This window comes from Cydia splendana, chromosome 2 (assembly GCF_910591565.1).
Source record: "Cydia splendana chromosome 2, ilCydSple1.2, whole genome shotgun sequence".
NCBI classification, from domain to species: domain Eukaryota; kingdom Metazoa; phylum Arthropoda; class Insecta; order Lepidoptera; family Tortricidae; genus Cydia; species Cydia splendana.
Window position 1 is genome coordinate 28,216,099 of NC_085961.1, and position 12,606 is coordinate 28,228,704.

At 35.6% G+C, this 12,606-nt stretch overlaps 1 protein-coding gene across 1 annotated transcript in view; it reads right to left on the reverse strand.

Moving 5' to 3' along the window:
• Window positions 1-1,089: 1,089 nt before the first annotated feature.
• LOC134806076 (calexcitin-1-like) overlaps window positions 1,090-12,606 on the reverse strand; it is a 40,959-nt gene continuing 29,442 nt past the window's right edge. The window contains exons 2-6 of the mRNA XM_063779344.1: window positions 9,369-9,433; window positions 9,218-9,270; window positions 6,896-7,015; window positions 4,963-5,175; window positions 1,090-2,709 (exon numbers count right to left, since the gene is read on the reverse strand). Of these exons, the coding sequence (XP_063635414.1) occupies window positions 2,599-2,709; window positions 4,963-5,175; window positions 6,896-7,015; window positions 9,218-9,270; window positions 9,369-9,426 (555 nt within the window). The 5' untranslated portion in view covers window positions 9,427-9,433 and the 3' untranslated portion in view covers window positions 1,090-2,598. The remainder of the gene's footprint in view (window positions 2,710-4,962; window positions 5,176-6,895; window positions 7,016-9,217; window positions 9,271-9,368; window positions 9,434-12,606) is intronic.

The following is a 12,606-nucleotide window of genomic DNA, read 5'->3' on the forward strand; positions in this document are numbered from 1 at the left end:
TAATAAAGAATCGATATCGGACGGATATGAGAGTCCCGTGGCGCATATGTGGTCTCATTATGACGTCGGATATTATGGGCGAGCATGACTTGCTTATAAGTTACGCGTAATATGACAAGGGAGCTGAAAGGTTGCAGAGTGCAGACTAACGTTTTTGTGCTTGGAAGCTAGTTCCGATAAAGGCGCGTTTAAAAGCTGTAGCTGAAAAGAAAAGAAAGGAATGTATAAAAACCAGACAAGTGGAGTAGGACTCGCCCACCGAGGGTTCCGTATTTTTTAGTATTTGTTGTTATAGCGGCAACAGAAATACATCATCTGTGAAAATTTCAACTGCCTAGCTATCACGGTTTATGAGATACAGCCTGGTGACAGACGGACGGACGGTCGGACAACGGAGTCTTAGTAATAGGGTCCCGTTTTTACAATTTGGGTACGGAACCCTAAAAAGGAAAAACGTAGAACTATTTTTACGAGTATATACTAGTATAGTATGATACGCAAGATGCGAGCGAGGTTCGATGAAGTCGAGCCGTTTTGAGCATACGAGGCTTTCCCGTTATTTTTTACATTCTAATTAATATTGTGATCTATTTTTTAAGCTCATCTATGGTTCTACGTTTTTTCTTTTTATTGATTTCTTGATTTTCTTCTTTTCCTGGATCTCGACTCAGATTAAGCAAGTTGTTATGATTTGGAACTGGTTTTGATACTGGTTTTTTTTTTAAATCCCAAAATAGCCCAATATTTTTAATTATTTTTTGCTCTTTACGTAGGACTGAATCATGTATTTAGGTAACAACTTCGTATTATTAGATTGTCCCATTCAAAATGAAATAATAAACCAAAGAACGAAAAAGAACGTAATAATACCTGTATTTTTTGTATGAAGAAAAAAACTGGTTCCGAGCCTTGGTCTTGGTGATTGGCACACAATTCTCGCATGACTTTCACTTCATAAGATAAAATAAGATCAAATCCGTAATAAGTTATTAAATCTGCATCGGCCTCCTGGTTATATCATGAAATTAGTTATTTCTAGTATGATCAATCGTAGAGAAAATAAAAGGATGAGTAGAATAAAACATCAAATTATTAAATACATACATTTATTCGAATCTCTATGCTTGGCGACTCAGGACATATCGGGGTATTTAGAGTATTACAAACTCATATCTATGATAAAATTGCACATTCAACAACACAATTTAAATAGAATTTGTTTTATAAATATAACTTTCAAATGACTAGAACAGCGTGAAGAAAACAGACGAGCGTTTGAAACGCGCGTTTTTATAATCACTGGATTAAATGTACGTGGACTTGCAACATTCTCACACTCACCACTACCATAAATTGAATTTATAAATACAATAACCATTTAATAAATATTTTCTCTGGTACATTCATAATTTTTAAATCATTCCTTATTCATTCGTATGACAAATAGAATAAAACACTATAAGTATTTGACTTTACATAGTTTAAAAAGTTTCTTATATCGATTAATGGAGATACGAAGCAGATTAAAGTTCAAAGTAACTATTAAAAGCTTTTCAATATCCATAATTCGGGTAACATATTCCATAACAGTAGGTGTTAGAATTAGTTTTAGATATGAACTACAAGATATGCTATATGAGATAGGTGAATCATTTCGTTGTCATAAGATAAATCCTAAGGACTTGAAAATGACTATTAAAATGCTTAAAGTTTTGAGCATTTTTAAAATTCAAGACTATTCATAGTTTCGAAATCACGCATTGATCCACTAAGAGAGAAAGATCAGGAATTATTCTATGCTTTGAACACAGACACATTTAACTGTATTTATATTAGACAAGTGACACTCTGCAACAGGTGAGACGCAGCTGTTAAACCGCTGGTTTGGTGTGACTCAGCAGTTTGACAGTTTTTCAAGTGTCACATTAGAGCTCGTACGCATTAGCGGTTAATCGCCTAAGCGATGACGATTGGACAGTTTGCAGGCGGCGTTTGAACCGCGTAATATGAAAGACCAAGATTGCCTTTCCAGAAACCCTATTTGACATCCTTCGGCAGATTAGTGCATATAAAGATGCGCAGTACAAATAAAGCAGCTGGACGAATAACCGCCAATATGCACAAGCTCTTAGAGCGTTTTCACATTATCTGATCCAATATCGGATGTCGGAAGGAAGTAAAATGTAAGATATATGTGTTTCTCTGTATTTATTTATGCATTTAATAAATCATTATTACTAAAGAACTATAAATAACGCAAAATCGGCGGAATTAATGCCAATGGCACTCTCCTGCAGCTGTTTTTGTCAAAAGCGCCTTCCGACATCCGATATCAGAAAGGCGCTTCCGATAAATTCAGCCATGTCGGAGCCGGGGGTCAGCTGTCCGACTGATAATATATGTTTGCGTGCGTATGTGTAAGCATAATCCTTGTTGTAGTGTGCGTGGCCGCTAAAGACGGCGCCCGGGCGCGCCCCCGTGGCCTGACTACGCGGATGTAGGATCCTACTTCCGATATGGATCGGACAATGTGAAAGCGCTCTTACACTCAATAGTGGAATGTTTCATACGGGCGTTCCGCACACAGGCTAAGCTGGCTTAGAAACTGGTCCGGCCGAATATGAAGTTCCCGGCTGCGGTCGGGTCCTCGGTGGAGAAGTACTCTTTCCACAGCTCTTGGAACTCTTCCCAGTACACGTTGGGCTTACCCTGATAAAATGAAAAATGCTGTGAATACTAACAAAAACTACATTTAGGTGTATGGGAGGTAAGGATGAAAATTTAAGTAGAATCTTCGTACCGTTTCCAATAAAAACGGGACTAGTGCGAGTCGGACTCGCCCACACCGAGGGTTACGTTTTTTTTAGTATTTGGTGTTATAACGGATACAAATACATCATCTGTGAAAATTTCAACTGTCTTATCATGAGATACAGCCCAGTGACAGACAGACAGGCAGACGGACGGACGGACAGTGGAGACTCAGTAATGGGGTCCCGTTTTTACCCTTTGGGTACGGAACCCTAACAAGCACGCGGCAAATACAGATACCATATTTTGTGACTTTATGATTTTTTACCACTTATTTAATTATTTCTGAAATCTGTTATTTTTATTTACCGATACCAAGAAAATACAAATGGTGAAATTGGAGCCTGAGCTATGAATAACAGCCATTAGAGATATAATGAGGAAAAGTATAGGCAGGTACATATTCATTAATAAATAAACCTAAGCGTTGAAAAAACCTAATGCGGCATTAACACAAGATTTACGAGTAAAAAAGAAAAGCAATAAAAGAAAATAACAATACATTTGTATTGTAAATGAATTGCGGGAATAAAATTATAGCCAAAGCTCTTAACTTTACGATTACGTGTTTCCCGCCATTACGACTAATGTAGAATTGATGTCGTCCCTTATTGTACAGGGACATTATGTAAGGCATTTTACTTTGAATAATAATCATATGAACATTTTTTAAGATACCTGAGTAATATGTCAACCAGTCGAAATGACTGAGAGTGATGGTCTGTGTTCGTAACTATTATTTAACCTACATCGAAAAAAAATACGAATATTTTTAGTATCATAGTACGAGTATGTACCAATAAACTTACTATTTACGGCCCAATAGTGGCACATTTTACTGAGCCTTCTTGAAGTTACGTAAGGCTTTGTACCTATATAACAAAACTTTAATTGAATTCGATGTTTCCAGTTTATTTACTAGTAAATATTCAATGAAATATATAATTGGCGACACCACAATGAACGTCAAAGTTTGACAAAAAGATGTTTATTATGTAATTGTTAAATATTTTTCATTGCAGAATGCAGATTTAACTTAATCGGGCTACTAATCAGTCTTTATAAAGTTCCCTTGATTTAGGTTAATTCCGTTTTAAAACCGATTACATCTATTCCTGAAGCGAGTTACAGATTTACTTAGCAACACAAATAAAAGATTAAAGATTGCTTCGCAAAGTAATCTGTCGCAGTGTAAATACTCACTAGACGCTCAAAGTAGAAAAGGAAGACTCAAGTCATCAACACTTCAGCATACTGTTTATCTTTCATACTTACTTACTTACTTACTCCGTTGGCTCAGCGACCCAAAATGAGACTTGGCCTCCGACACAAGACAGCCGCATACCTGGGCCGTCCGGCAGGAAGACGTCCTATCGGACGCCCCAGATATCGCTGGTGCGACATGGTGGAGGCGGACCTGCGCGAACTTCGAGTCAGCAATTGGCGAGAGGTCGCACAGGACCGAGAAAAGTTTATCTGTCATAGTGAAATTATTTTTTGAAGTCCTCAATGTTGGAATATTTTAGTCAACTGTTAGTATTTACTCGAAGATAAGTTGTTAATTTCATAATGAATAAATAAGTAAATAGTAATTAAAGGGTTCTTTGATGCCAATAAAATGGAAGCCCTCGTTGGGTGGCCGACATGAGGAAGATTGCGGGTCACTTCTGGATGAGATTAGCTCAGGACCGGGACAAGTGGCGTACTAAAAGACATGCCTGTGCTGCAGCAGTGGTCGATAAAGGGCTGGTATGATGAGAACCAGCAGACTGAAATGAACTTGTCATAGACTTGACTCGTAGGTATACTATGGCATTATCCGGTTTTAAAATCTTTTCTGCAAAATCTTACCTTAGCCATCTTACTGAACGCCACCTTGCACTCCTGAGGATCGATATCATAGGACGAGCACACTGTGGTAAACTCGTCATAATCCATGGACCCGTCTACACTAGCATTCTCAAGTTGGAACCTTACCTGTTACATAAACATTGGTCTTACCCTAGCCATCTTACTGAACGCTACCTTGCACTCCTGAGGATCGATACCATAGGACGAGCACACTGTGGTAAACTCGTCACAACCCATGGACCCGACTACACTGGCGTTCTCCAGTTGGAACCTTACCTGTTACACAAACATTGGTCTTACCTTAGCCATCTTACTGAACGCCACCTTGCACTCCTGAGGATCAATGCCGTAGGAGGAGCAGACCGTAGTGAACTCGTCACAGTCTATGGACCCGTCTGCACTGGCATCCTCCAGTTGGAACATGAACTGGCTGTACAGCTGCTGCCATTTTAAGGCCGAGGCCGGATTCTGGGCGTAGTCATTCCACATGGATACCCACTCTTCAACGGAGACCTGGGGATAAAAAAAAACAATTTAATTCTGCTTGAACGAAATAAATATCATATACTAAGGAAAAAATGACTAACATCTAGTGCACAAGGCTGGAATCGAACCAGCGTCCTCCGTTTACGCGACAGATGCCTGAACCACTCGGCCACTCGGGTTCGGTGGAGGTGCACTCACTCTTAGATGGACTTATAGGTATACTGGATGAGCAGAATAGGACCTCTATATATCTGTTATATCAACCCATTCAATGTATTACGAATAAGTTACAGAATAATGCAGGTATGATTTTATTTCACATAAATCAGGTGTAAAAAGATTTCCATCTATTGAAATTACTATAACTCTCAGAATTCGCTCCCACAATTCGTGCCAACCCCGAATTTACATTTATTGAAATAGCTTTCACTCTCAAAATTCGTATTTACATAATCAAAAATGATTGCAGAATTTACTGCCATATAAATGCGGCGTGTATTTTAAAAGGCTTTAGTACTTATACTCTGAAATGGAGCTAAATTTGAAACTGGCATCAAAGGTATTTAAACGAAAATCTAGATCAAATTTGTCTATCTCAATTTTATATGTACCTACTTAAATCAAAATACAAAAAGCATCAAATATGGTTGTTTATTTTTAGGTACAGTCAGCATCAAAAGTAACGGATCAGACTACGCGACTAAAGAAACTGTAAGTCTACAATATATTACTAAATGCAATTGTATCCAATGTAGCAATACGAGACTGTTTGTTTCTAAATAAATAAAATAAATAAATAAAATTATCCACCATTCTGTAACTGCTTAACAAAAAGAGATACATATGTGTATGAAAATGATAAAAGTATATCAGGATAATCAAATCCAATAATTTACTAAGTCACCGACTCAAAAAACAATGCGGGATCCACAGGAAATTCGGAAAGAGGAAACAATCCCCAACCCATACAAATCTGATTACTATATCCACCACATGTGCCCGGTCAAACGTGATGGTCCTCATAAAACCTCCCGGGAACAATAAGGGAATTACTGGACAAAAATGTTAATACAGAGCCCAATTTATTTTAACAATGAATACGTGGTATAAAAGTGGACGACCGTTGATGTAGCACCGGGATGTAATCATGTTTAGAATGTTGATTAATTTTTGTACGCTTACAAAGCATAATAAAGGAATACAGTTTTGCTAATGGGCTAAAAAAATAATGCAGTATTTTCAGAAAATACATAGAACTGCCATTGGGCTGCTTTGTCACTAAAATATCAAATAACTTTTAGTGCAGATGACGTCAAACTCAAACCACACATAGGTGAATTTAAATAAGGTTTTGTTCATAAATTAAACAATATTGCCACTTGAAATGAGCAGCACATATATAAAGTATTTGACTGACATTGTCATTCAGATTAACAATAAATTGTCGTTGTGTTTGTTAAGTTGTTTTATTTTCACAATTATTTTCAAACTTGTTTTATTTACCACATCACCTGTGTGTTTAACATCACCTGTTCAAGAGGAGAGCGTGCCGATAGCCAGGTGCAGCACTGGTAGTTTGTACGGCAGTAGGGTTTGGACTTTATTGCTAAATCAATAAGGGTCGTAAGAGATGATTTTTCTTTATGAACTAGAGCATAAAAAGGAACTTTACGCCGCTTACACGCCACTCCGATATCAACTTTACTAGCATGAAAAATGAAAAAGGAAATCTGTGTCGATATTTTACCTGTCCATCCCTGTTAGAATCAGCCCTCTTCCTAAGCCCATCCCAGATCTTGATCATAGTTTCGTGCGTCTCCGTGTGCTTCGGGTCTCCAGGCTTCCATCCTCGGAGGCTGCAGATTTTCTAAGAGGTAAAATAAAAATTATTACACGTTAGATTCCAGTTTTATTGTAAGGCTACTTTTTGGGTTAGAGGGTGGGATACATTTCTGGGAATTATTTTTCCTCACTTTTATCAGACACCCTTCGAATATCAACTTTAATATATTTTTTAGATAATACCTAAAGCTTTTACATTAACTCCATTTGTAGCCCTGAAGGTTGAAAATAAATCCAATTACGTCTAAGCTCTAGGCTAAATACTGGAATGTCCGGGAAGTTCATCCTCTTAAATCTCCTCGGCGTATTACGTACAGTTTAAGACGAATGCGACCGAGAGCTGCCCCACTATTCAGTTCTATCACAGTGTACTGCAATGTAACAGTAACATGTTGGCCCAAAAATACGTTGTCAATGAATGTTTAGGAATATTTTTCTTACTTGCACGTCTTTTACAAAATGTCACTAAAAATACAATACAATCATTTAGCTAAAATAAAACGTATTATTTTGAAAATATTTTCCTTTAGCTTTGATGCACAAACACAAAGGTTTGTTAAAATTATCAACTTATTTTTGGGTCATCCTGTAAATGGCAATGCTTTCTATATGTAACGTAAGTTACATAAGATATTGGTCAGAAATTGCACTTCGCCGAGAGGATTGGAAGGATAGAGGGGAGGTCTTTGTCCAGCTGTAGAACAATTTATAGATTTATAAAAAAACATGTAGGTAAGTATGTATGTGTATGCTGCCCCACTACGCGGTTGCCCAATGAAAAACTACGAGCCCCGATGCATATGTTTTCGTGTAGTCAGACCATTTTTTGAGGTTCTCGCGTTTGTACAAAAATAATGTTTTAGTTTTAAAATCCCTAAATTTTAATGGTTATACTAATGTAGTTTAATTTTATATGGTAATAATGTACAATAACTAAATCCAAATACAAGATATACCGCATGTGCTGAAAGAAAAAAAAATAACGATATTTTATTTGACGAGTACAGACAGACAGATGTGAAAAGGGCTATTACTAGGGGAAGCAACACGGCTCTGCCAATATACTGTCAATTTTAGTTGGGATTTGGAAATTGTTGCGCGATAATACTGTAAACGATATGATGGATTTTCCAATGTGCAGTAACTTGTAACTTACAACCCTTAATTAACATTAAAAATAAGCTCTTGTCGAAACAAATCTCATCTCCAAGTATCAATATATATACCAAAGTGTAGAATCTTAAACAGTTTGGAACATAATAGTATAAAACGGTAAAATACCATTAACTAGGTAAGTACTAAAACACCGTCGCTGTTTTATTATTTGTGATAGAGTATTATGCCAATTCTCTCAGAATCTTTGTATTAGGTCCGATTGTTAAATAAAAATACATTAAATCATTGCTGTTTGAAATATGTGTGCTGTTTTAAGACCGCGACCGAGATTTCCTACAAAGGCTGGAGATGGATCTACAGCACCCTTCAGTTTTAATGCTGTATTACCGGGAGTGGATCTTCAACCACTTTTGTTGAGTAAGTGCTTTAGTTATAGTACACGGACCTAACTAAAGCGGTTTTCTGATTTTAAAGTCTTTTAAGGTTTTTATTGGGCATTCAAGAAAAAATTTAACACTTCTGATAAAGCCGATATTTGGCATGATTACGTTTGATAAATTAGCTTTAAATTCGACGGCATAGTAATACACATTTCTGTAGGTTATTAAGGTAGCCGCTATACGCGTCACGTCTTCGGCAATGTAGCCTTTTTGCGAAATGCCCATTTTGATATGATCGGCCTCGCAGATTGGTTCGCTCGAAATGCAGTGCGAATAGTATTATTAGGCATCTCGCACACCGAGTCATGTTAATGCCGTATAATAACTAAATCAAAACAATAAAAATTATAAAATCTTATTATCACTCTAGTTGAGAAAATGCTTTAATTATAGATACAAGGCCTAACTATTATAACTGCGCTACGACAGGGGCTTTCTGCTACGCAGCGTAATATTGGGCTGGCCGTTAAATCAATTGCCAAGATGATTAATGACTAAACCCTCTTATTCATAAAACTTTACGGGTCTGATTTAGTTAAATTGTGTTGTATCTCTTTATTACGAATACACTAGTCGAAATGACAGATAAAGACAAACGATTCATAGCTAATTCAGGTCAGTAACGCGTTTATGAATAACGGCATAATTTGTTAAAATACTTTCTTTCTTACCTCTATAGCCAGCTCAAAGTCTTTCCTCTCTATCGTGCCACTTTGATTGACATCTGTAAGAAAAATAACAATAAAAAAAAGATATATTGCTTAGCACAATTAAAACTGCACCGCAATAAAAGTTTTGTTTAAAAAGTACAATCTTAATTACCAAAGAAGACATTAAAAACGTAGAGAAGTTTCTTCCGCCTGAATTCGGAGATGGACATTTTTTATCTGAAACAAAAGAAATAAAACTTTAGCAAATACTTTTCTTCCCGAAACAAACAGTAAAGCAAAAATAACCTCACTTTTGTAGAAATTATCAGAACAAGGACCATAATTGTTTTTTTTTTTAAGTTTTAAGTAATTATTGTTACTCTAAATTTCACTATTCCTTCGAACATGTCTCAAGATCTCTTCACTCCTTACCCCATAACTAACTCAAGAACACTTTTAAAGATCATGTTTGGTCCACGTAGTACATAATACATACTTACATATTAATATCGTATTTTTTTCCTCAAAAGTCCTCAGTTAAAATCTTCATCGACGTGATGAATTATCCAATGTTTTATAAACCGATTGGAAGTATAGTAGAGTGATTCCTTACTTAATAAACAGAAATATATTTTTTAAATAACATAATTTAATTTGTTATCTAAGTTATATCCCATTTTTCTTTCAATTAAAATATTGTACATAGTTTGCAGCTCAAAATCTAGTAGCGTAGGACACACAATAGGAATGCATCCTCCCATCACAGTCAATAACTAGACACACAATGCTAGTAAAATCGCCCCCAGCCTCAATCTGTGGGAACAATCTACGCAGTATTGCAAGCCACAAGTTATTATTCTGGGGAATTGCCGTTAGATTGGTTGTGATAGACATTTTGGTTTTAAAATTGAAAGGATTTTTTATTTCAAAAATTGATTTTTAAAGTCGTTATTTTATCGAACGTAACTGTTGTGAGACATACTAACATTGAATAATTTTATGGTTTAGACTCTCCGAAACATGTCGCGCGAGTGACTTAAAACAAGTGAGTCTAAACTCAGCACTACCATTCATTTTACTATGGAAATTGACAATAACACCGACGCGTTCGTACTAGTAGTGCACCTTAAACCGTAAAATTATTTAATCGTTATTTTATGTATTTATTTAAATAACAAGTTAATACATTTATCGCCTTTACTATGTTAAATCTCGTCGGTCCACCAACGCGTGCTTCCATTGAAGCTCCTCGAAACCGAGCTCTTCGAGCATCTCGACTTAAAATACGTAAAATTAAATACGTTTTAACATTAAATATAATACGTTTATATTTTATGGAAGTTTTGTTATTAAAATTACTATATTCCCTGTAATATTATTCTCTGTATACATTATTACAGTAAATTATTTACTTAATATTTCACCGAGCCGTACTTATGTGACTTTTCTCGAGTCAAATGACTCTTGAAACTAATAAAATCAACAACGTACATTTACTGTGAGCTCAAATTTTGAACGTTAAAAAACACTTGTTTCATTTAAAATAAAATGAACTTTCAAATAATCTACGGATGAACAAAATCCTTATAAAACAATAAAGATGTCAACGTTTTCACTTATAACGCTCGGTTAATCTCGGATTCCTGTACGGCTACCACCAGTTTTGACATTGACAGATTAACTCGCGTCTACGTAAATTACTTTCTATACATCTCGCTTGCACTAATATGCGAGTACGAGCGAGATACATAGAAAGTAAGTTACTTAAACGTGAGTGAATATGTCAATGTTAAAACTGGTGGTAGTGCTTCAGGTGAAACAAAGGATATTCTATGACAGTTATCCAATTTCGATTGTTTTAACATGAACCAAAATATTAAAATATCAATATATCAAGTATAAAATTTTAGGAGCGAAATTGTTTTAGGCTTAAAATTCAATTTGTCCAACCCGGGCTAAGCTTTGGAATTATTGTAAAGTGCTTTTGGAATATTGGAAAATTGAACCAAAAATAAACGAGGATGTTCTAAAGAAATCCCGTACGTAATCAACGGATTAAGTATAATAATCAACGGGTTATTATCCTTAACATCCTGATATTTGATACAGAACAAGAAGAAAACTGGAAGTCTAAATAACGCCATTTAACTCATAATGATTAAATTTAGAAAGAAAGAAGAAAGACAATATTAAATTTATTCAGAACGCGTACAATATTGCTTAAGACTATTAAAACACTTTTATGAATACAAAGCATAAACGCCACTGAAAAGGTCTTCTCTCCGCTTGATGTCAATTTACTTTTCAGGTATCTTGATGCGTATCCTGATTGTAATAACAGGTTATTAATTTTATCGGCATTTGTTATAGATAATTATGATGTGTCAGTGTCATATGTGACAAACCTTCAACCAGAATCGTCACTTTTCTTCCGTGGAGACGAAACGAAAGATCAAGCGAAAGAGTCAGTATCAGTACGTAAAGTAAACTAACACTAGTTAAATTAAATTGAGATCAGAATAGGAATCATGTAGGTACCTACCTATATGAACATTTTCAGATAATACTATAATTGCATAATTACTTAGTGGAAGAATGGAGAGGAGGCCTGTATCCGAAGACGAACGCTAGATGATGACGGATGAAAGATGAATAGATGGATAGATACTAGGTACTTAATTAAATAACATTCACCTAGTACCTGTAAATAACAGGGATAAAAATAAAATTATGATATTTTTAGAAATATCGCAATGCACTAAAACGTGACATTTTGAAAATTGTGTTATGATAATTTTATTCTGTCGTTGGCGGCCGATATAGCTGCTCTCAGAGATTCTTACCGCTGTACGACGTCATTTTATCGCGTCATATGCATGCAAAGTATTCATATAAATACCGACCGTGGTTACGAGGACAGCTAGGAATCAATGTAGTTACTCAAGGCCTCCTTTGAATACATTAGCCATTATCAACTTGCGTTATAACTAATACAGTGTTACAAAACAACCTTTTCTAAAGTCACATTTTTGAAAAAAGCAAATTTACATTACCTAGACACGAATATTTTTGCTATGTCACAAATATGCTTTCATTACTTTAGCTGCTAAATTAAAGCACCCAATCATCGTATTAGTGTATATCTATACTTTTCCACATAACACACTTGTTTGTTCGATTCAGACCAAATATTAATAGACACTAGGGTGATTGGTTACTTTTTTGTTTGTTATTTTAGGTCTAGGAAGGATAATATTGAAGGTTGTTTTGGCAACTTCTGTTAGCAGTCTCAGTTTATTGCTGATATTTGGTTTTATGATTACTTTTGTAAGAAAAAGTTACAGACAATTTTTGCTCAGATATACGCAAACATTGCAAAATTTCTTACATTAGTTTCAATATCGTAACAC